The 25,409-nt window shown below is 41.9% G+C and overlaps 1 protein-coding gene across 1 annotated transcript in view; it reads right to left on the reverse strand.

Annotated features, from left to right (window-relative positions):
• The window catches only part of TMEM40 (transmembrane protein 40), a 46,573-nt gene extending 23,018 nt beyond the window's left edge, over positions 1-23,555 (reverse strand). Inside the window, exons 1-5 of the mRNA XM_069736729.1 lie at positions 23,455-23,555; positions 6,448-6,504; positions 2,604-2,743; positions 1,453-1,603; positions 396-500 (exon numbers count right to left, since the gene is read on the reverse strand). Of these exons, the coding sequence (XP_069592830.1) occupies positions 396-500; positions 1,453-1,603; positions 2,604-2,743; positions 6,448-6,496 (445 nt within the window). The 5' untranslated portion in view covers positions 6,497-6,504; positions 23,455-23,555. The remainder of the gene's footprint in view (positions 1-395; positions 501-1,452; positions 1,604-2,603; positions 2,744-6,447; positions 6,505-23,454) is intronic.
• Positions 23,556-25,409: the final 1,854 nt, after the last annotated feature.

The raw sequence follows: 25,409 nt of genomic DNA on the forward strand, positions 1-25,409 counted from the left end.
AAGTTACCAGATCAGAGCATTAATGAGAGAGCATTTCAGGAGCTTAAACTAGCTCCCTGTAGGCAATATGGGTCGGTAGGCAGTGCCCAGCATTGGATAGAGGGGGAGGGTATGTAGGAAAGCCAAGTAGGACAATGTTAAAACCTAGCACTGGAAGTTCTGATTACATGCACCTGGCTAGCTATGACTTGGGCCAGGCTCTGTTTTCATTTCAGGTTTGGCCAGATATGAAAGCTGAGCAGTCTATGTATTTGTGGGAGTCCTGTACCTTGCATATATCTGACATTTATGCCATTAAATTGCAATATTTTATAAACGTAGCAGATGATAATACAGTGAATTTGTGTTCTAAGGTAGAGCTACGTATTAAGACCAGATGAATAAGCCTAACTTACCTTGAGAAAGTAAAGGCTTGGATGTACGTAACAGTCCCGAGACTTTATTTTGCAATAAATGTAGCAATTTGTCTCTCATTTTCGATATTAGTACCATCTTCTCATCTACAAATAGAGGAGAAGCCATTATAGTACATATCACAGCACAAAATGGTAGACAAGTGTAGAGATTAACTACAAATGATTTCTGCATGTATGAGGTTAGAGGGAGCAGTTTTGTGATGGCTGATGGTGGCACTGACTGCTGCGCTGCATCGGCAGGGACATAAGGGACAAGTGGGGAAGATTCAGTGCCGCTGAGATCATGTGTACTGCCTTAGGGACTGACGCCACAGCCATGAGATGTGCAGACCTATGTGTGGTACGTGGAGTGATCCATTATAACCAAAGTGCCAGTGCACATGGCCGATTTGTCACGCGGAGCGATGGTTTACATGGAAGAAAACTGCAGCGTGCACTGCATTTATTGCAGAATAATGCAATTGATTAAAGGTAGATTAATGCGTCAAAAACAAGGAGCCGGTGACACTTGCACTTTGCTGAGCCGATGACACTTGCAATTTGCTGTCAAGAACTGGCCTGATATTCAAAACCTGACGTAACCAGTGACAGCACTGCACAGCGTTGTGTTTACCTGCCCATATTCAGATAGTGAGTTGCAAAAAAAAAGTATTGTGCAACTTACACGCTAGCAGTCGAGGTTTGTCGGGATGCATAAAAAACAGTGGAATAGCAACCACAAGGAGCAATTCAACTAGTAAGTGACTGGTGTAAACCCGCAAGCTACATATGAGCAGGGCAGACTGGCAGGCAGGCAGAGACCTATAGTGGCAGAGTAGGATGACTGTGAGCAAGGAATTGCTTTTGTAGGTAATGTCTATACTTTCCTTTGTGTCTATTTTCTTTTTCTCCACTGTGCTGTATGTCAGGATACTGCAGGTGTCGCTGCCAGAGGGCACAGTCAGCATCATTGTTTGCAGGCAACACAAATGTGAACAAACCCTTCGGTTATGGAGGCAGAAAACAATCAATAGAAAACATACAAGCGAAGAAATACCATTCTCCATGCAGCTGGGAAGCTCTCCGTAGGCTTTCTCATCATTCATGTGTAGTAACAGGTAAAAGATTGCAATTGCTTGCGAGCCTTTATCATCTATAGACTTTAGAAAAGCCGACTGCTTTCCTGGAGGGTCATTGACTTGAACTATCTGCAATACAAACCAGTTTTTCTTAGGGCACGTAACCTCATTTATTCTACACTCACCTATTAGGGAATAACTGCTTCAGGGTTCTCAAACCAAGAAGCAGTTAGGGTTAAGGTCACACGACTGTATTCTCTCCCATCCGAGAAAATCGGGGTGATTGTGCTAAACACACTGTGAATCGACTCTGATCAGAGCATTAGCATAGTGTGACCCAATTTTATCGGATGAGAAGAGAATGGAAAAATTATATTTCTCAATTTTGCAGTCCATGGAATTTGGACTGCACTCAGATGCCATCCGAGTGCTGCCCGATAATTTCCACTGACTCATTGACTTGCATGGGCGAGTGCGATCCGATTTACGGCTGCAAATCGTGCATGCTGTGACCGACTCGGTCAAAGGAAAAAAATGGAAATGTGGAAGGCCCCATAGAATAACATTGGTGAGATCCAGTGCTTTGTAGGATCGCACCCGGAATGAAAATATGATTGCCTGCACCTGCCCTTAAAATAAGCAACAAGATCATTCCCTGCTAGGAATTATCGCTAGTTATAGTATAGATTATAGAAATAAGGCAAAAATAACATCAAAACTGCCAGTGAAGCCGCTTCAGGAAAAATATCGCTGGGTACGCCTAAGAAAACCTCGGCAAATATTAAAGAAGTGACAGGTCCCTTTTATTTTCAGGATTTAAAAAAAAAATCCTCAGAAATAAATTGAGATTTTTCCTTTTAAATGAATAGGAAAATATTTCGAAACTTATTTGAAACTGTTTTTTGACGTGAATTTTTTTCCCCTTTTCTATAAAATGTAAACACAGGGAGAATATACAGACTCCTCGCAAAATATTAAAATATTGTCTAGCGAAATTTATCAACCAAGAAACCTGCCACCGTTTTTTACAATAATGTAGCCACTAGGTGGCGATGTTTTAATTATGATCAAGTAGTAAGTAAATGTTTATACTGATGCTAGAGACCACAGATACTTTGTATGGACTCACGGTCTGAGCTTCCTTCTCGGTGTACAAGGATAATGCCGACATCTTGCAGATGGATACAAAGAGGTAACAGAACGATTGGCTAATGGCTGCATTTGTCTTTAAATTCTCAAAATCTTTGATGAACGCTTTCTGGAAAATATCTAAAGCAAAGGAAATTACACTTGAAAACTATCTTTATTAATAGAGATTATTGCTACAATCTGACATCATGGAAACCACTCTAGTAAATAAGCAAATTGGATGATGACACTTGATAGGTCAGTGTAAAATCGGAGTTTTCAGTGGCAATACAAAACTTTTTTTTATTATTTTTTATTATGCTTTTTAGCAAGTGGAATGTAAAAATGAAACAGTAATTTTGGCTTTTTTTTTTAAAAAAAAAAAAAACATTGTTCACTCACTAGTTAGCGTTATTTTGCAGGTCAATACAAATATTCTAAAACACCATTTATGTAAATTGTTGTGTTTGTTTATTAAAAAACAAACAAAAACATCATTTTTTGTTATGTTTGCTACATTTGCAGACCCATTTTCATTTTATTGTATGAAGACGTATTATTTTGCGAGACAAGTTGTATTTTTTTTACTGGCACCATTTCTGGGTATATACAGTGGCTTGCAAAAGTATTAATCCCCTTGGCTTTTTACCTATTTTGTTATATTACAACTTGTGTTTAAACATTTTTTGTAATTTGAGTTGTGTGTGATGCATCAGCACTAAATAGTGTAAGTTGGTGAAGTGAAGTCAGAAAAGTATAGGCGTAAATTCAATTTATGGGATCAAATAACTAAAAAAAATGGCATGCGCGTATGTATTCACCCCTTTTGCGATGAAGCCCCTAAAAATTTCTTGTGCAAGCAATTACCTTCATGAGTCACATGATTAGTAACAGGACGTCCCCCTGTGTGCAATATAAGTGTCATGTCTGTCAGTATATACACTTTACCTTTTCTGAAAGGCCACAGAAGCCGCAACACCATTAACAAGGGGCACCACTAACCAAACACCATGAAGACCAAGATCTCCAAACACCATGAGACCAAGGAGATCCCCAAACACCATGAAGACCAAGGAGATCCCCAAACACCATGAAGACCAAGGAGATCCCCAAACACCATGAAGACCAAGGAGATCCCCAAACACCATGAAGACCAAGGAGATCCCCAAACACCATGAAGACCAAGGAGATCCCCAAACACCATGAAGACCAAGGAGATCCCCAAACACCATGAAGACCAAGGAGATATCCAAACATGTCAGGGACAAAGTTGTTGAGAAGTACAAGTCAGGGCTGGGTTATAATAAAATATTCCAATCTCTGATGATCATTCGGAGAACCATCAAATACATTATCATCAAATGGAAAGAATATGGTAGCACAACAAAACTGCCAAGAGTGGGCCGCCCACCAAAACTCTCAGCCAGAGTGAGGAGGGCATTAATCAGAAGCAGCACAGAGACCAAAGGTAATTCTGAAGGAGCTGCAGAGTTCCTAAGAAGACACTGGAGTATCTGTCAATACGACCACAATAAGCCGTACACTCCATAGAGGTGGCCTTTATGGAAGAGAGGCCAGAAAAAAGCTTTTACTTACACACAAAAATTGTAAGGCTCATTTAGAGTTTTCCAAAAGACAAGTGGGACACTCTTCAAATGTTAGAAGGAAGGTGCTGTGGTCAGATGAGATCAAAATTGAACTTTTTGGCCACCAAGGTAAACACTATTTCTGGCGCCAAACCAATATAGCTCATCACCCCAAGAACGCTATCCTCACAGTGAAACATGGTGGTGACAGCATCATGCTGTGGGGATGTTTTTCACCAGCAGGGACAAGGAAAATGGTCCTAGTCGAGGGGAAGATGGATGGTATGAAATACAGGGATTTTCTTGAGCAAAACCTATTTCAGTCTGTCAGTGATTTCAGACTGGGACGGAGGTTCACCTTCCAACAAGACAATGACCCAAAGCATACTACTAAAGCAACACTCTAGTGGTCTAAGGGGAAACTTCTAAATGTTTTGGAGTGGCCTAGTCAAAGCCCAGACCGTAATCCAATGGAGAATCTGTGCTCAGACTTGAAGATTGCTGTTCACCAGAGGAGACCATCTAACTTGAATGAGATGGCGCAGTTTTGCCTTGAGGAATGGACAAAAATCCCAGTGGTAAGATGTGGAAAGCTCATAGAGACTTATCCAAAGTGACTTGTAGCTGTAATTGCTGCAAAAGGAGGCTCTACAAAGTACTGACTTTAGGGGGTGAATAGTTATCCACACTGAAGTTTTCAGTTATCTTGCTCTATTTGTCGATTGCTTCACAATAAAAAGAAAACCAAATGTTCACAGTTGTAAGTTCCTTACAATAACTGATGCAAACCTTCAAAAACCCACTGAAATTCCAGGTTGTGAGGTAGTAAAACACGGTAACTGCAAACGGGAGTAAATACTTTCACAATCCCCTGTACGACATTTTGATCACTTTAATTTTTTCTCAGGTTGGATAAGCAAACAATACTAATTCTGGTATTGCTTCTCATATTTTTCTGAACGTGTTCATCGGGTAGGTTGAATAATGGAATAGTTTTATAGTATGAGTCATTATGATTACATTGACACCCAATTTATATTTTGCTACTTTTGCACACACAAAAAATCACTTTTTAACAAAAAAGGTTTTTTTTTTTCACCATATTCTGAGATAAATACCTTGTTCAATTTTTTACTTATAAAGCTGTATGGGATCTACCGTAGTTTCTTCCATGACAATCTGTAGTATTTATTGATTAAAAAAAAAGGATATATCCAAAACTTGTATCACTTTTTGTAGCATGGTTTTTTTAAATTGTGTGGAGTTCACCATATGGGATAAATAATGATACAGTTATATACTACATGTTGTTATGGGTGGAGCAATACCAAATGTGTGTTGTTTTTAAATGTTTATTTTTCTACCTAAAACAACTTTTTATTGGAAAAATTGGGATTTTGGGGAAGTTTTTTTTTTTAAACACTTCATTTGTTTCCCTTTTTTTTTTTTTAATTAACTATTAGTTTTTTCAAAACACTTCATTTTTCCCATTTTTTTAATTAACTATTCATTCCCTAGGATGACATGAACATATATTCTTATATTCACATAGCTAACACACTGCACTACTTATGCAGTGCAGTTTATTACCTAACATTGTGTTACGTAACTGGTAGGCTACTGCTAGTTAATCTATCAGACCCCTCTTCCAGTGGATTGTAGTGTATGACAGACCCAGAGTCTATTGTTAGGTGCCATAGGATCCCCTTGGCACCCAGAGATCGTGCTACAGGGTTGCTGATGGTCTGACTGAGGGAGAGTTCTTCCTCTGTCAATCTCCTCATTTCCCACCATTCCCAGGAGTTACATCATATACTGAATAACAATCAGGCTTTTGCAGCTGATCGCACTAATACAAAGCCGTACCAGGTTCCTAGAATGATGTCCATATCTGTCATTGTGCACAAAGTCACAAGAAATAGTTTGCATACTTTACTAAGGTATAGATATGGCAACATCAGTATCAGGCATTAAATAATATTCAATAATGCATTTGTGGAGTGAAGAGGTAATACTTTGTAAAAAAAAAAAAAAAAAAGGTGAAATATTACATTACTGTTAAAGAATTATACTGTTATTCACATACAAAAAAATATAAAATTTGGATGAAATATCTCCATATTATATGCCAGAACCCGGTACCTGCTGGTGTTATACTGTATTAATCCTGTACAACAAATTAGTAAATAGGTAAATTGTGCTTGAAATGGGTAAAAATTTAGATACTATACTTCAGAGTTACACCCTTTATTGTTTTACCTTGCTCCTCCTGGGTGTGGACAGGAAGTGATAACTTCTCAGAGCGCATTGTGATTTCTGCAAAATATAGAAGACGTAATTAATTAGGTAACTCTATGCAAAAACTGTTGGAGAGATAAGAGGTTATAAGCTTCAGCTAAATGTGTTAATCCATAAGCTTTCCGTTCTTGTTTGAAAAACATATCGCCATATACCAATACAGGGTCATACAGGGTGCATCACGTTTTACAGCCGAAGGGACACCCGTGGTCTGATAGCTTAGCACACAATGGTTGCACTTCTCATCTCACTATGGAAAATAACGCAACTATATCCTCAGTTTATTAATTGGATGATGTTAATTAGGATATTCTCTAGCATTATTAAACATTTAATTGCAAAGATGGAAAATGAGAAAGTCTTTAATATGCAGAATCGTAGAAAACCTTGGGACTTAATGGGTTTTTCCAGCTGTTTGTAGCTCCCAAGGAGGCCAAACATACACAGTGTACAGTCAAAAGAGCACAGCACCGTACACCATGTAGTGAGGATTCTCGGGTTTGGTAGAACTCCCTTGCTAAGCTAAGTCAGTGTGATGCTAGTCACTACTCGCGACAAAGCCATGAGGCAGAGTGGTCAAGAGGTCCGAGGGCAAAAGCCAGGAAGGTACATCATAATCAGAAGGAAGAGACAAAGGCATAGTCAGGTCACGTTCCGTGGTCAGAATACCAGGAGGATAGCGGATTAGAGCAGAAGAGGTTAAACAGATGGATGGTCAGAACGAGGTTCAAGGTCAGGCAATGAAAGATCTACAAACAGAACACAAGGCACAGAGAGACAATAAACACAGTAGCTGAATGTATGTCTGGCAGAGAGTGAAATCCACCATTATTCTCTTGTCCAAATTCAAGGCTAATGATGTTTTGTAAAGGGCGAATATGTAAATGGGTCTTCCTCCACTTACAGTCCCTAACCCTAACTTTAGAATCAGTCCCGAATCAAGAAAGTTAGCAGGAATCACAGTCAATGAATGTCAATGTTGATAACACCTGGTTCTTGAAGGATAACGCATTTATCAGTACTTTAGCAGCCAAAGAAAAAGTTGCCTGGGCATCAGGGTGCCTCCTCGGCTGTCACTCAAAACCAGACAGTTTGCTAGCCTGAGAACGAGTTGGACAATTCTTGAGTAAATGTCCAGAGAGACCACAGTAGTGGACAGAGTCCAAGATCTTGACTACGTCTTTTCTTCACAACACGAAGACTGGCAACTCTAACCTCCAATGGCTACACCTCCGGTAAATGGAACTGCTCTGGGAAACTATAATGGGCAGCCTGCTTTTCACTACGTCTCTCATGAATTCTGTGGTCCATTTGTATGACCTGGGTTATGGCCTCCAACAGAGAATAAAGGACATCATGAAGGACCATAGCATCTTTAAGGGTTTCGGAAAGGCCTTTGTGGAACTGGCACCTGAGAGCTGCATTGTTCCACAGAACTCCAGTGGACCACTGCTAAAAATCAGTACAGTAGTCCTCAACCGTGCCACCCTACCCCCGTCCCAGGTTCATGATATTAGCCTCAGCGACATGGCTCTTGTAGAGTTTGTCATATATCAGATCTAAACATCAAATAAGGCGTCAACAGAAAATCATTCTGGGGCTTGTGGGGACAGGAAAATGTCCAGATCTGAGGACCCCCTCACAGTAGGGACATGATTATTCCCACTCGCTGCCCCCCCCCCCCCCAACAACCGGGGGACAAGAGTAACACATAACCTACAGCTCTCTGTGAATACCCTAAACTGGTATTTCTGGAAAATTTATAACGAAGGGCCATTACAGGTTTGGAAGAGACCAACTATACATCAGAGGGTACTGATGTCACAGCCACTGCTGGCAGTAGAGGTCTTCATCAAATTAGTTTTCTAACCCTGTAACTGACATTGTGATGACTCCTGACTCTGGCATTCCTAAGGCAGATCCTGACTCATCTGCGTCAAATTTGCCACCTGGTAACAGAACAGGCTCCATACTGGCAAAAAAAGAAAAACGTATTGGTGAGCAGTAATGTGATGCTAGTCACTACTCATGGACTAGCCGTGAGGCAGAATGGTCAAGAGGTCCAAGGTCAAAAGTCAGGAAGATACATCATAAACAGAAGGAAGAGACAAAGGCATAGTCAGGTAACGTACAGCCAGGCTCGGACTGGCCCACAGGGTAATAGGGGAATCCCCCCGTGGGCCCCTGGGTAGATCTGGGCCCCCAACCCCACTGTATGGGCAGTACTTGGCATAATTCACTTGATTCACTCTGTACAGCAAAAAGCAGCATCTCATCACTCATTAACCACGCTACCCAGTTTATTATTATATAGAGATATAGGTAAATTTGTGATAGAAGGTAATATATTTGCATGCAGGTGTAAAGTGGGCCCCCAAAGTCAATGTTACTGGTGGGCCCTTGTCACCCCAGTCCAACACTGGTTGTAGAGCTTGCAATATTCTCATAGTGTGCTGTCCAGTATAAACAAGTACTCATTATAGTCTATGGGCATGCTCACATGTCCAGCTTTTTTATAGATAAATTGACGCTATCCGTGTGGCATCATAATGCTGTCCACTTTTCACTGTCAAATAGGTGGAAGTTGAAAAATGTTGATCTTTTTCATCCTTTCAAACAAAAAACACACTTATGGTAAAAATGTACATCGTGACCAAAAAAATGCCAAAAATCGTTTAAAAATCATTGACCAAAATGTATCCATATAAGAGGATAGATATGATTTCTCATTGCAGTTCTTGAAGACAAACACATATTATGAGCCCAGTTTCCTACATGAACCAGACACCTAAATAAACTCTAGAAGAAAAGCTATAATATCGGCATCACAAAATGTGTCAGCAGAAGGAAACTAAATTTTAAAACGCTCTCCTCTTAATATATTGCAATCATATTATACGGCACTGTGTACTTATAATTGCTTATTTTTCCCTTCTTCCCAGTTAATTATTTTCTTTTCTATTAGGTCTATGACATCATGTGAGTAAAAACAGACCAGCTGAATCCTTCTAAGCTCTATGTAGAAACAGGAAGCCTCTCTTCCCTGCATGAGTCATCATTAGAACTACAATACTACATCACGTGATATAGAGCTAGTGGAAAAGAGAAGAATTAGCTGGGTAGAAAAGCAAAATGAGCAATTGTAAGTACACAGTGATATACAATATGATGATTGCAATATACTGTGTTAAGAGGAAAAAAACTTTCAAAAAAGTTTCCTGAATAAATGAGATTCCATGCTGTCAACATAGCATTTTTCAGTGCCATCAGGACACTATGTAGGTCTGTTACTGTTTTACAAATTGCATTTCTTGCATCAACGACGTAACTCCGGATGGGTGCTTTATGTACCTGATTTAAATGCATGGAGTAACTCAATTCCCCTGTGTTACACCCTTCCCAATTTGCTGTCCAGGAAGGAGGCGCTGATGCCTCTTGCCCACAACCTGCAGTTGCACAGACACAATAGTCAGCAACCACGTCCAGTCCAGCATTCAGTTGTCCCTTGTCAGCACATATGTCCATTCACAAATTGTTAGTTAGATAGGGCATACATATTCATTAGCACTTTACATTGTCCGGTGATGGACAAGGACCATTGCTGGCTTTTAGAGGCTCCTAAAGGAGGCTTGTGTCTCTTTATTAAACTGTCGCTTCCCTTAAATTTTCTAAATTTTGCTCGAAAAAAATGGTGATGGGGTATTGGCCAGTTTCTGTACATTTGAAGCAGCTCTAAGAGTCTGGGTTAGCCACTAGAGGGGGGCATTATAGCACACTGAGATTAGAGATAGGAACTCAGGAACAGTAACAGTTAACTTAGGAGGGGCCAACTACAGGTAAGACAGAAGGATTTCCTGGCTTTGGGTCAGTCAGGCTAAGGAGCCCAGGCAGGTCAGCTGGGCCTGGGGGCCCCCAGCTAAGCAGTGGGCCACGCAACGTTAAGTGTGAAGCCCAGTCGTCCAGGACAGCAGAAGTGAGAGCAGCAGGATAGCAGAAGTGAGAGCCGCAGGACAGCAGAAGTGAGAGCAGTAGGACAGCAGAAGTGAGAGCAGCAGGACAGCAGAAGTGAGAGCAGCAGGACAGCAGAGGTGAGAGCAGCAGGACAGCAGAAGTGAGAGCAGCAGAAACAGCAGAAGTGAGAGCAGCAGAAACAGCAGAAGTGAGAGCAGCAGGACAGCAGAAGTGAGGGCAGCATGACAGCAGAAGTGAGAGCAGCAGGACAGCAGAGGTGAGAGCAGTAGGACAGCAGAAGTGAGAGCAGCAGGACAGCAGAAGTGAGAGCAGCAGCACAGCAGAAGTGAGAGCAGCAGGACAGCAGAAGTGAGAGCAGCAGGACAGCAGAAGTGAGAGCAGCAGGACAGCAGAAGTGAGAGCAGCAGGACAGCAGAGGTGAGAGCAGCAGGACAGTAGAAGTGAGAGCAGCAGGAACACAGAAGTGAGAGCAGCAGGACAGCAGAAGTGAGAGCCGCAGGACAGCAGAAGTGAGAGCAGCAGGACAGCAGAAGTGAGAGCCGCAGGACAGCAGAAGTGAGAGCAGCAGGACAGCAGAAGTGAGAGCAGCAGGACAGCAGAAGTGAGAGCCGCAGGACAGCAGGAGTGAGAGCAGCAGAAACAGCAGAAGTGAGAGCAGCAAAACATCAGAAGTGAGAGCCGCAGGACAGCAGAAGTAAGAGCAGCAGGACAGCAGAAGTGAGAGCAGTAGGACAGCAGAAGTGAGATCAGCAGGACAGCAGAAGTGAGAGCAGCAGGACAGCAGAGGTGAGAGCAGCTGGACAGCACAAGTGAGAGCAGCAGGAACACAGAAGTGAGAGCAGCAGGACAGCAGAAGTGAGAGCAGCAGGACAGCAGAAGTGAGAGCCGCAGGACAGCAGAAGTGAGAGCCGCAGGACAGCAGAAGTGAGAGCAGCAGGACAGCAGAAGTGAGAGCCGCAGGACAGCAGAAGTGAGAGCAGCAGAAACAGCAGAGGTGAGAGCAGCCGAACACTAGAAGTGAGAGCTGCAGGACAGCAGAAGTGAGAGCAGCAGGACAGCAGAAGTGAGAGCAGCAGAAACAGCAGAAGTGAGAGCAGCAGGACAGCAGAAGTGAGAGCAGCAGGACAGCAGAAGTGAGAGCAGCAGGACAGCAGAAGTGAGAGCAGCAGAAACAGCAGATGTGAGAGCAGCAGGACAGCAGAAGTGAGAGCAGCAGGACAGCAGAAGTGAGGGCAGCAGGACAGCAGAAGTGAGAGCAGCAGAAACTGCAGAAGTGAAAGCAGCAGGACAGCAGAAGTGAGGGCAGCAGGACAGCAGAAGTGAGAGCAGCAGAAACTGCAGAAGTGAAAGCAGCAGGACCGCAGAAGTGAGGGCAGCAGTATAGCAGAAGTGAGAGCAGCAGAAACAGCAGAAGTGAGAGCAGCAGGACAGAAGAAGTCACCACAGAACAGAATTGCAGGTCGCTCCAAAATGTGGCAGCTTTCTAGTTGGGCAGATGCTCTTATGTCTAGTGCAAAACGGACAAGGAAACCACTTAACGTAGCAAAGCTGACCAGGGAGGACACTGCAGTACTGGTCGAGATGGGACATATCCGTGGATTATCAGTTACTGCAGGGTATAACAGCCGTCCGGAGGCAAGAGCAAGACATGTTCTCTGTAACCACACTGACCTCGAGGATCACGGACAAAGGACACCCCTATATTCCTTAGTATTCTTCAAGACACCATATCAAAATGTTTTGTTATGGGGGTTTTTGTGCACTGTTTTCTTAGCTGGACAATCTTATAATTTAGACCACAAATTCTTTCCCATTGGCAGCAGACTTGTCTCTCATCTCCCTTCTCACAATCAGTGAAATTACCCCCTAGGGCCATGTTTCTGCGATGAGTATTGGGTGAGATTTTGACATTGTAGATTTCCTGCAAAATTTCATTCTTCAACTTGCCAGATTAGGTTATTTGTGTTTCTTCGTTGCCTTTTGAGTGTTTTTTTTTACTTGTTTTTATTGCATTTTTTTTCAGTTTCGCTCTTGCTTCTTTTTGAATATCATTTTTAATTAAAATTACTTTGTTTTGTAAACTTCCTGTTTGCTGTGAGCTTTGATAATGCTTTATTGATAATGTTATCTGGGCGTGTGGATTACATCCATTTTTTTGCTGCTGAAATGTAATAAAAACCCGTATGAATTTTTTATATGCGAATATTTGGCATCTTATTAAAGTGTGTGGGGAAATCCCGCAAATAAAACACATATAATTCGCAAGATTTCAAAAATTCAACACACCTCAATTTTTGTAGCATAAAAAAAAGTTAAAAAGTCCAAGAACGGTAAGGCTGTGTGCACACGCTGCGGATTTTTATGCGGATCCCCAGCAGAATTGGCCGCTGTGGATCCGCAGCAGTTTTCCCAAAGTTTACAGTACAATGTAAACCTATGGGAAAAAAAAAAATGCTGTGCACATGCTGCGGAAAAAGCCGCGCGGAAACGCTGCAGATTATTTTCCGCAGCATGTCAATTGTTTGTGCGAATTCCGCAGCGGGTTTCAACCAGCACCAATAGGAAAGTGCTGGTGAACACCCGCAGAAGAATCCGCAGAAGAAACCGCAAGAAAATCCGCAGTGAAAACCGCAGTGGTTTTGCACTGCGGATTTTCCAAATCCGCTGTGGAAAAATCCGCAGGAAAATCCGCAGCGTGGGCACATACCCTTAAGGATCCAGCTTCCAGAAGATAATTTTTTAATTTAATCCATTAAAAAAGTGAAGAAATATACAAACTTTGCAAAAGGTTGAAGTGAACACTTTCTATAAGAACCAACGTTCTTAGTCCTGGCTCTAAATGCGTCGGTTTTTATGTAGGGTATTCAGAAAGTGAAATCTCTTCTCCTGTACTTTACACACTCTCCCCTGCTACAGGTCTGAATCTCTGGTGCCACCCATGGTGTCTGTTATTGTCTGCAGCGCTGACTTCACATCGACAGCGCTGCAGACAATTAGTGAGCTCAGCAGCTTATGATGTCAACTCAAGCAGAGCTAAGTTACTGACTGTAGCGCTGTCATCGATGTAATGATGAAGTCAGTAAGGATTTACAGCACTTTTACATGGCGATATTTTGCATCAGTATTTGTTAACAGACTCCAGGAGTGCATCCAAAACACAGAAGAGGTGAAAGTCATTCAGTTATTATTTTTCTCTGTGTTTGCTCCTGTCTGTTTTTTTAGCTGACAAATGCTGATGTAAAATACTAGCCAAAATACTCACTGTATGAATGAAGCGAGGAAGATGCTTGTAATCCTGCTGTAATATAAGTCCTTATTCCAATGATGAGGGCACACTTGCTTGTCTTCTCTGCTCCATGATATTCAGCAGAGCAGGAGCAACACTTGGGGCAAAACTGTGGCTGGCAGATGTCCGGCCCTATGACACAGTGACATGTGATGGACCCCGACTCCCAAACAAAATGAATCACACAGACGCACCCAAAATAAATACACAAAGCATTGTAATTAGGTGTCAAATGTTCCCAATTTTATTTACATTCACATGACACAAAAAATGGCACAACCCCCGACTCACGAAGAGTCACCCTCCAGCACTCAAGAGAGGAAAAAACTCCAGTGGTGGAAACCTCTAGGGAACCATGGCTGGAGGATCGCCCTTCCCTTGGGCTTAGAGAGTTAGTGCCGATATATAAACAAGTTTTAACATTTGTACATTTTACCAGATTTACAGAGAATGACATAACAAATATATGCTATAAATTTGATAAACCGGATGTGGGAGAGATCTGTCTGCGATATCAGTCACCACATTGGTTGTAAGACCCAATTTAGTTTATCTGATTCCCAGATGGATGAACCATTTCTTCCTTACAGATCCAGGTCCACCTCTCATAAATTTAGACTTTTGGTTACAGGGATTGTTCATAATGGATAACCCCTAATAGGAGAAATACCCCCTTCTCCCATCCCATTTTATCACCCATTAAAGTCATAGGTGCTTCCATGAACTCCCAAAGGAGAGCAGCTCTTTGTAGAGGGTAACAGAAGGGGATCCTGTGCTGGGGACCCCTCTCGGTTACCTTCCCATGCCCTGGGGGTGTCTAAAGCAGACAACCCCTTTACCTGCTAGAACCTCCAAATTTCACCAAGGTCGGCACATTACGTGGGGTGGTCATGCTCAACGTCCTCATGCGCATCAGTAATGTCTATTATAGAACCTGCTTTATCACATTTGTTCATGACCTCATAACAGTTGTCATGGTTACTGCAGGGGCTATTACTGATGCAGGGCACAAGTATTAACCCTTTCATCATTGGTAACTCACTTCATTATAGAGGCAAATAACTGCACTTGTTACCAAGCAGGCGCCTATCATTATGGCTTCCCTTAAGCACCATAAGAAATCTAATATATAAAGCTGAATGTGTGTATGTGTGTGTGTGTGTGTGTGTGTGTGTGTATGTGTGTGTGTGTATGTCCGGGATTGGCATCTGCACCGTCGCAGCTACAGCCACAAAATTTTGCAGTCACACGTCTGGACCCCAAGAGCGTCATAGGCTATGTTGTGAGGCAAAATTTTAACCCCGCGCTTTCCAATTCACCAAACAATTTTGCCCCTATCTACATAATGGGGAAAAAAGTGAAAGGAAAAGTGTTGGAGGCGTCGCAGCTACAGCCACAAAATTTTGCACAGTCACACGTCTGGACCCTGAGAGAGTCATAGGCTATGTTGTGAGGTGAAATTTTAACCCCGCACTTTCCAATTTACCAAACAATTTTGCCCCTATCTACATAATGGGGAAAAGTGAAAGGAAAAGTGTTGGAGGCAAATTGACAGCTGCCAGATGTGAACAAGGGGGACTTAAAGAGTGAGAGCGATGGCGCCAATGAGTATATACCGTACAGTTGCTAAGGTGGGGCCCCGACATGGGATACTCACCACACACGGGGATATGAACACACACACAAAATGCGCCACACACTGCTAATACAGGAGGAGATGACACACAGGTATATACTATATACAGGGGAGATGACACACGTATATACTATATAGAGGAGGAGATGACATACAGGTACATACTATATACAGGAGGAGATGACATACAGGTATATACTATATACAGGAAGAGATGACACACAGGTATATACTATATACAGGAGAATATGACCTACAGGTATATACTATATACAGGAGGAGATGACATACAGGTATATGCTATATATAGAAGATGACATACAGGTATATACTATATACAGGAGATTACACACAGATATATACTATATACAGGGGAGATGACAGGTATATACTATATACAGGAGGAGATGACATACAGGTATATACTATATATAGAAGGAGATGACATACAGGTATATACTATATATAGGAGATGACATACAGGTATATACTATATACATACTATATACAGGGGAGATGACACACAGCAGGTATATACTATATACAGGGGAGATGACATACAGGTATATACTATATACAGGAGATGACATACAGGTGTATACTATATATAAGGGAGATGACAAACATGTATATACTGAGGTGAAAATGAGAGGTGTGAGGTGAAAATGAAAAGGTGTGAGTGCAAAATGAGAGGAGTGAGGGAAAATAGTGGAGTGATCGGAAAATGACAGATGTGAGGTCGAAATGACAAGTGTTAGGGGGGAATGAGAGGAGTGAGGGAAAAAATGAGAGGTGTGAGGGAGAAAATGAGAGATGTGAGGGGGGAAATGAAAGATGTGATTGGGAAAATGAGAGGCGTGATGGGAAAATAAGAGAAGTGAGGTGCTATAACTAACCACAGATATTTACTATGCCCAGGCAACACCGGGCTCTTCAGCTAGTACAGAAATAAACATGCGAGTGTTTCAGGAGGAATTTGCACTTTTTAAATCCAGAGATTGGATTTATAGCTAGCACTTTACACAGAACAAAATAAGGGGAAATTACTTGTAAAATAATATTGTAGGGAATTACATTTCAAGCATTTTCCTAATGTACAGTTCACATAATTACATAGGTTGAAAAACAGACCTAGGACCATCAAGTTCAACCTATCTTCAAAGTTATATATTTTATATTGTTAGATTATTTATAACTGACAATGTCATGTTTTGTTGAAAAAGCATCCAGACCTTTTTTAAATGTTGGAAACAGGAACACATGGGCTACTTGCACAGTGAACAAGTCTGTATGATCATGTTCACACACCACCAAGAAACCTGAAGACACAAAAGAGAATAGTAAAACCAAAAACACTCAGTTTGAAAAAATGTTGCAGTAATCCGCAAGTGCTAGTAAAAGATGTAAAAAACAGGGTATTTGGTTGATACGTTTTTTGCAAAAAATGTATACTAAGCTGCTCTACCAATCTTCACGGTATACCCTTATCAGAGCAGTCCTAACTAATGTATGCAATCCCTATCTGATGTATTTAAAAACCTGATCATCTGTATATAACCTGTGTGAACAGGGTTCAGAGAGGAAAAATCCATGTGTGCATACAGGGTAGAACAGCTTTTGTGCAGATAGCCCAAGAGGAGTGGTGGAACTCCCCAGTCTTGTAGACACAAGAGAACAATTATGGAAACAGGAACACATGGGCTACTTGCACAGTGAACAAGTCTGTAGGATCATGTTCACACACCACCAAGAAACCTGAAGACACAAAAGAGAATAGTAAAACCAAAAACACTCAGTTTGAAAAAATGTTGCAGTAATCCGCAAGTGCTAGTAAAAGATGTAAAAAACAGGGTATTTGGTTGATACGTTTTTTGCAAAAAATGTATACTAAGCTGCTCTACCAATCTTCACGGTATACCCTTATCAGAGCAGTCCTAACTAATGTATGCAATCCCTATCTGATGTATTTAAAAACCTGATCATCTGTATATAACCTGTGTGAACAGGGTTCAGAGAGGAAAAATCCATGTGTGCATACAGGGTAGAACAGCTTTTGTGCAGATAGCCCAAGAGGAGTGGTGGAACTCCCCAGTCTTGTAGACACAAGAGAACAATTATGGAAACAGGAACACATGGGCTACTTGCACAGTGAACAAGTCTGTATGATCATGTTCACACACCACCAAGAAACCTGAAGACACAAAAGAGAATAGTAAAACCAAAAACACTCAGTTTGAAAAAATGTTGCAGTAATCCGCAAGTGCTAGTAAAAGATGTAAAAAACAGGGTATTTGGTTGATACGTTTTTTGCAAAAAATGTATACTAAGCTGCTCTACCAATCTTCACGGTATACCCTTATCAGAGCAGTTCCTCTCTGAACCCTGTTTCAGGGTACTGCAACATTTTTTCAAACTGAGTGTTTTTGGTTTTACTATTCTCTTTTGTGTCTTCAGGTTTCTTGGTGGTGTGTGAACATGATCATACAGACTTGTTCACTGTGCAAGTAGCCCATGTGTTCCTGTTTCCATGATTGTTCTCTTGTGTCTACAAGACTGGGGAGTTCCACCACTCCTCTTGGGCTATCTGCACAAAAGCTGTTCTACCCTGTATGCACACATGGATTTTTCCTCTCTGAACCCTGTTCACACAGGTTATATACAGATGATCAGGTTTTTAAATACATCAGATAGGGATTGCATACATTAGTTAGGACTGCTCTGATAAGGGTATACCGTGAAGATTGGTAGAGCAGCTTAGTATACATTTTTTGCAAAAAACGTATCAACCAAATACCCTGTTTTTTACATCTTTTACTAGCACTTGCGGATTACTGCAACATTTTTTCAAACTGAGTGTTTTTGGTTTTACTATTCTCTTTTGTGTCTTCAGGTTTCTTGGTGGTGTGTGAACATGATCATACAGACTTGTTCACTGTGCAAGTAGCCCATGTGTTCCTGTTTCCATAATTGTTCTCTTGTGTCTACAAGACTGGGGAGTTCCACCACTCCTCTTGGGCTATCTGCACAAAAGCTGTTCTACCCTGTATGCACACATGGATTTTTCCTCTCTGAACCCTGTTCACACAGGTTATATACAGATGATCAGGTTTTTAAATACATCAGATAGGGATTGCATACATTAGTTAGGACTGCTCTGATAAGGGTATACCGTGAAGATTGGTAGAGCAGCTTAGTATACATTTTTTGCAAAAAACGTATCAACCAAATACCCTGTTTTTTACATCTTTTACTAGCACTTGCGGATTACTGCAACATTTTTTCAAACTGAGTGTTTTTGGTTTTACTATTCTCTTTTGTGTCTTCATCTTTTTTAAATGTTGTTATAGTAACTGCCATTACTAGCTCTTGTGGTCGGAATTCCAGTCTGATTGCTCTTACTGTAAAGAACCCTTTCTTATTTAGCTGCCATAATTGTCTTTGCTCCACGTGTAACAATGTACTGATTGGTGGGGTCTGACTACTTGGACCCAATCGGCAGAATGTGGAACTTTTTATCCCCATTAGACAGGAGTGGCATGTACAACTCAATTACTGATCCATTCATTCCCTCAGTGGCTGCACTTGTTTTTTTCTGGAAGCCCCAAAGAGAATGAATGGAGCTGTGGTCAGACATCCCACCTGCCGCTGCATTTTAAAATGGGGATAAGTGTCCTATCAACGATAAAACTTCCCCATTCTTCCGATCGGTGCATTTTCTAATCGTCGGACCAAAGTGATCACCTATCCTGTGGAGCCCATGGATCGGTGATAACTTGTTATAACCAAAGAACCCCATTCATGTAAACTACCGTAATTATACATCCCAGTTATGGGGGCGCACGGTAGGAGCTTCCTGTGTTTTACAGCTGATGCTCCAATATATTGAGGATAACGACTGACAGATATTTGCATATAGCTGTAGGGTGGGCCCCTAGAGTCCATTCCCTTGGTGGGCCCCAGACACCCCAGTCCGACCCTGCGTACAGGGTTCAGAATACCGGAAAGATAGCAGATCAGAACAGAAGTGGTTAAGCAGACAGATAATCAGAACAACGTCCTAGGTCAGGCAACAAAAGATCTACAAACAGAGCACAAGGCACAGAGAGACAAACCACACACTAGCTGAATGTACGTCTGGCAGAGGTATGGGACTAACAGCTCAGTTAAGTAGCTTGGCAATTACCTGGGACAATGAGACAGCTAGCGCCTCCCAGACTCAGATTGGATGGCCGAGCTGTCAATCAACACATTGACAGCTCAGAACGCTCCTGCACCAGACTGGACAACTGAGCTGTCAATCAAAGTACTGACAGCATCAGTAAACACTTGTACCAGATTGGATGGCTGAGCTGTCAGTAACTGCAACACACTGAGGGGCGGAACAGTGTCAGTCAGGGAGATACGCTGCAATCATATGAGGTTCAATAGAAGCAGCGTCATTATCAATGCTTCTGTTTATTACATAAAGAGTAATGAGCGCTACGAAGACAGAAGCGATTATGTGCTGCTTCCGTCGTCTCCTCAAACTTCCCGCTAGATCTTGACTTTTGTCCACATTGCAGGAAAATTAAAGCAGCAACATAAAAAGACATTGCTACAGACTAGAGACCCGTGTTTTCTACAAATGGTTTTGATGGCCTTTTCATATATTTTCATCAAGTAGGGTAAGTTTTTTTTTCTACAGGAAGGCTTATTGAAAAAAAAAATAAAAAAATCACACACTTACAGAATGCTTTGTTTATAAAGGTAAAAATTGCCATAGACCCAATGAAAGTTAGAAAAAAAATGATACCAACCTTAAAACTCACAGTTTGAAATACAGCCAACATCTGGACGCAAAAGTTACAAAAAATTCCAGGAAAAATGGCACAAGACTGTACAGCATTTTTCCCCAAAAATGTTTGTGTAAAAGCAACTAGACATGAGTGAATATGTTCGGAGCCCTCCTTAATCGGCAAGATATAGCGCTTACTGAAGAAGCTGCAGCGGGAACCCGGATGCCTGGAGCGCTCCGATAATCAGCTGTTCGGCGCCGCAGATGCGTGTGTAGTGGCTGTGACAGTCACTACACATGTATGGAGAGCCTGTGTGTTGTGACTGTCATACAGCCGCAATGAATAGCCAGGCCTTTCCCCGGGAAGGAACAACCACGGGAAGGGCAGCATCCTAAGAAGGAAAGCCACCTATGCCAAGCATGGTATCCATCCACAGACAGCTGTTTCGGGGTTTTTGCCCCTCATCAGTGTGGAGTAGGAATCTGGCTATTAGGAGCAGTGCCTAGTAAAAAGGCTATAAAGGCACAGATGATTGGCCTCGGGGAGACCAAAACATCCAACACCGCGGAGACACCATCACGTGTTTCTCAACGCAGTGATTCCAGAACACTGCCCCCATCCCTTATGGGAAATATGCAAATGCAAGTAAAGAAGCTGCGGAGACACCATCACGTGTTTCTCGACGCAAGCAATGAATAGCCAGGCCTTTCCCCGGGAAGGAACAACCACGGGAAGGGCAGCATCCTAAGAAGGAAAGCCACCTATGCCAAGCATGGTATCCATCCACAGACAGCTGTTTCGGGGTTTTTGCCCCTCATCAGTGTGGAGTAGGAATCTGGCTATTAGGAGCAGTGCCTAGTAAAAAGGCTATAAAGGCACAGATGATTGGCCTCGGGGAGACCAAAACATCCAACACCGCGGAGACACCATCACGTGTTTCTCAACGCAGTGATTCCAGAACACTGCCCCCATCCCTTATGGGAAATATGCAAATGCAAGTAAAGAAGCTGCGGAGACACCATCACGTGTTTCTCGACGCAAGCAATGAATAGCCAGGCCTTTCCCCGGGAAGGAACAACCACGGGAAGGGCAGCATCCTAAGAAGGAAAGCCACCTATGCCAAGCATGGTATCCATCCACAGACAGCTGTTTCGGGGTTTTTGCCCCTCATCAGTGTGGAGTAGGAATCTGGCTATTAGGAGCAGTGCCTAGTAAAAAGGCTATAAAGGCACAGATGATTGGCCTCGGGGAGACCAAAACATCCAACACCGCGGAGACACCATCACGTGTTTCTCAACGCAGTGATTCCAGAACACTGCCCCCATCCCTTATGGGAAATATGCAAATGCAAGTAAAGAAGCTGCGGAGACACCATCACGTGTTTCTCGACGCAAGCAATGAATAGCCAGGCCTTTCCCCGGGAAGGAACAACCACGGGAAGGGCAGCATCCTAAGAAGGAAAGCCACCTATGCCAAGCATGGTATCCATCCACAGACAGCTGTTTCGGGGTTTTTGCCCCTCATCAGTGTGGAGTAGGAATCTGGCTATTAGGAGCAGTGCCTAGTAAAAAGGCTATAAAGGCACAGATGATTGGCCTCGGGGAGACCAAAACATCCAACACCGCGGAGACACCATCACGTGTTTCTCAACGCAGTGATTCCAGAACACTGCCCCCATCCCTTATGGGAAATATGCAAATGCAAGTAAAGAAGCTGCGGAGACACCATCACGTGTTTCTCGACGCAAGCAATGAATAGCCTTTTTACTAGGCACTGCTCCTAATAGCCAGATTCCTACTCCACACTGATGAGGGGCAAAAACCCCGAAACAGCTGTCTGTGGATGGATACCATGCTTGGCATAGGTGGCTTTCCTTCTTAGGATGCTGCCCTTCCCGTGGTTGTTCCTTCCCGGGGAAAGGCCTGGCTATTCATTGCTTGCGTCGAGAAACACGTGATGGTGTCTCCGCAGCTTCTTTACTTGCATTTGCATATTTCCCATAAGGGATGGGGGCAGTGTTCTGGAATCACTGCGTTGAGAAACACGTGATGGTGTCTCCGCGGTGTTGGATGTTTTGGTCTCCCCGAGGCCAATCAAAGGGAGGTCACCTTGCTACGGTTGATGGGCACACATGAATTGGCCAATTTATGTGCTAAGAACCTTCATTTTTGTAAGTATACCTTACAGAGTAATATCTTGTCTCATACAGAGTGCTGATGTGTTTCCTTTCTATTTCTATCTATCTCTTTATCTATCTATCTACCTACAGTGGCATTTAAAAGTCAAAAATCACTGGTCAAATATACTGTAATTGGGAACAGTTAAGCAATATGAAGAGGAAACAATCTCTAAAAGGCCTAAAGTTAAAGATGACACATTTCCTTTACATGTTAGGCAAACATATATATATATATATATTTTCATCTTTTACATTTTCAAAACTACAAAAAGGAAAATGGGCTGACTCAAAAGTTTGGGCACTCTGCATGGTTTGCACCTAGTAGCGCCCTGTTTTGAAAGTATCACAGCTTGTAAATGCTTTCTGTAACCAGAGAAGAGTCTTTCAATTCCTGTTTGAGGGATTTTCATCCATTCTTCCTTGGAAGATTCTTCCACTTCTGTGAGATTCCTGGGTTGTCTTTCGTGCACGGCTATTTTGAGGTCTAGACCCAGATTTTCAATGATGTTCAGATCAGGGGACTGTGAGGGCCATTGTAAAACCTTCAGCTTGAGCCTTTTGAGGTTGTCTATTGTGGATTGTGACGTGTTTAGGATCATTACCCATTTGTAGAAGCCATCCTCTTTTCATCTTCAGCTTTTTTACAGATGTATGGTGCCTCATTTTTTCATTTTATCTATCTATCTGTCTATCTATCTATCTGTCTATCTCATATCTATCTATCTATTATCAATCTATTATCTATCTATCTATCTATCTATCTATATCTCCATCATCTATCTATCCACATATATATTGCCAATAAATCATCAATATAGTGACTATTCCACATACGGTTACACAGAGGCTGATTGTTGCCAACTAACTTTGACATTTTACTTTTCCTCTAATACAACTTGAAAAATTTTGCTTAGTTAACGTAAGCAGGAATCACAAATATTTCTTTAGTTTCAGGAAGTTATGAGAGGCTGATGGAAAGTAAATACTTCCTTAAAATTCCAACAACAATACACTCTGTAAATATTTACGTTATCATGTTACATTACATAAAATGCACCAATAGAATGCATAGAAATTGGTATAAAGCGCCTTCATCCCTGGAATTGACTATAGCACCTACCTGTGAGAAGGAGAGATGTCTTGATATGAAGAATTGTCTGCTCGGAGTCTGTCTGCTTCTTCCACCTTCCGCTTCTTACTCACTGCTCCAGTGATGTCACATTATAGGAAGCTGCAGAGTGACTCCAAGCTGGACCAACCGGCTCTGCATTTGTCTGCAAACGATCATCATAAATTATAAAACTTTATTATTGTGGAAAAGGAAATAACACATTAATCTATTCAGAAAACTTAGTACCTATACAGCACATGCATGGAATCCGCCAACAAAATCTGAAAGCGTCCTCAGACAGTGACCTTCACTAATCGTTATCAGATTTTATCCTAAGGCAAGTGTTGAATTTTATCATTTAAATTTTGACCCAGTCCAAAAAAAAAAAAACAATAAACACTTTATACACTAAAGAAATGCAAACATTGGGGTTTTATTAGGAATAATACAGAAATATTGATAACAAATACTAAAAGTATAGAAATAACCAGGCTTGGGTGGGGAGAGCTTATTCTGGCCTCTGAATCATAGTTTGGCAAAAATGTGACCAGACCGGCTTATGATAATGACACACCATGTCCAAACAGGTTTGAAAATCATAAGTTTTTCTTACAGGCAAAGAAAATAGATGCAAAGAAGAGCACGTATCTCGGGGGTACTGAAAAGTCATGTGGTCCCATAGCAAAAGTTCTAATTGGGCTCCCACAATCCCCCCCCAAAAAAAATTAAAATTATTTGGCAGGGTCACAGAAAAGCATATATCACAACTTTTCAGCCTTTACAACATACTTTCTTCCCTTAATGAAGCCCTAGATTCCCCTTTTATTGCACCCATAAAGTATGATGCCAGCAAAAATGCCCTACAAATACTGCATGATACCCCCACAGTGAATTCCTTTACAGTACCCTCCACATGCACAGTATGGTGATCCTACTGTACCCCACCGGAACTCTCCCAGCATAGTATGGTGACCCCAACATACTAAGATCCCCCAACTGTGACCCCCGCACCACCGTGATTGCAGTATAATGGCCCTCATACCTCCCCCTACGGCATAATGACCTGCACTAGCCCTCTAAACAGTATAAGGGCCCCCACATAGCCCTCCACACAGTACAATGGAATACACACAAACCTTCACATGGGATAATTGCTTGCATACAGTATAATGGCCTACACATAGCCCTCCAAATATTATAATGGTCCCCACATAGCCCTCCAAATATTATACTGGCACCCGCATAGCCCTCCATATAGTGTGACAGTTCCCACATAGCCTTCCAAATAGTATAATGCACTTTCCATAGTGCTCCACATAGTATAATGCTCTTGCCATAGTCCTCCATATAGTATAATGCACTTACCAGTGTCCTCCATATAGTATAATGCACTTATCATAGTCCTCCATATAGAATAATGCACTACCCATAGTCCTCCATATAGTATAATGCACTTCCCATAGTCCTCCATATATAGTATAATGCAGTTCCCATAGTCCTCCATATAGTATAATGCACTCCCCATAGTCCTCCATATAGTATAACGCACTACCCATAGTCCTCCATATAGTATAATGCACTTCCCATAGTCCTCCATATAGTATAATGCACTTCCCATAGTCCTCCATATAGTATAATGCACTCCCCATAGTCCTCCATATAGTATAATGCACTTCCCATAGTCCTCCATATAGTATAATGCACTTCCCATAGTCCTCCATACAGTATAATGCACTCCTCATAGTCCTCCATATAGTATAATACACTCCATAACCATCCATATAATATAATGCACCCTAACAGTCCTCCATACAATATAATGCACCCCATAGTCCTCCATATAGAATTCTAGCCACAACAATATATTCACTGATTTTAAATAAAATACAATACTCACCTCTTCTCCTCGTTCCCCTGTTGCTCTGATACATTGCTTTCAACTGTTTTGGCATTCCGCTATACAG

This window comes from Ranitomeya imitator, chromosome 8 (genome assembly GCF_032444005.1).
Source record: "Ranitomeya imitator isolate aRanImi1 chromosome 8, aRanImi1.pri, whole genome shotgun sequence".
Lineage (NCBI taxonomy): Eukaryota > Metazoa > Chordata > Amphibia > Anura > Dendrobatidae > Ranitomeya > Ranitomeya imitator.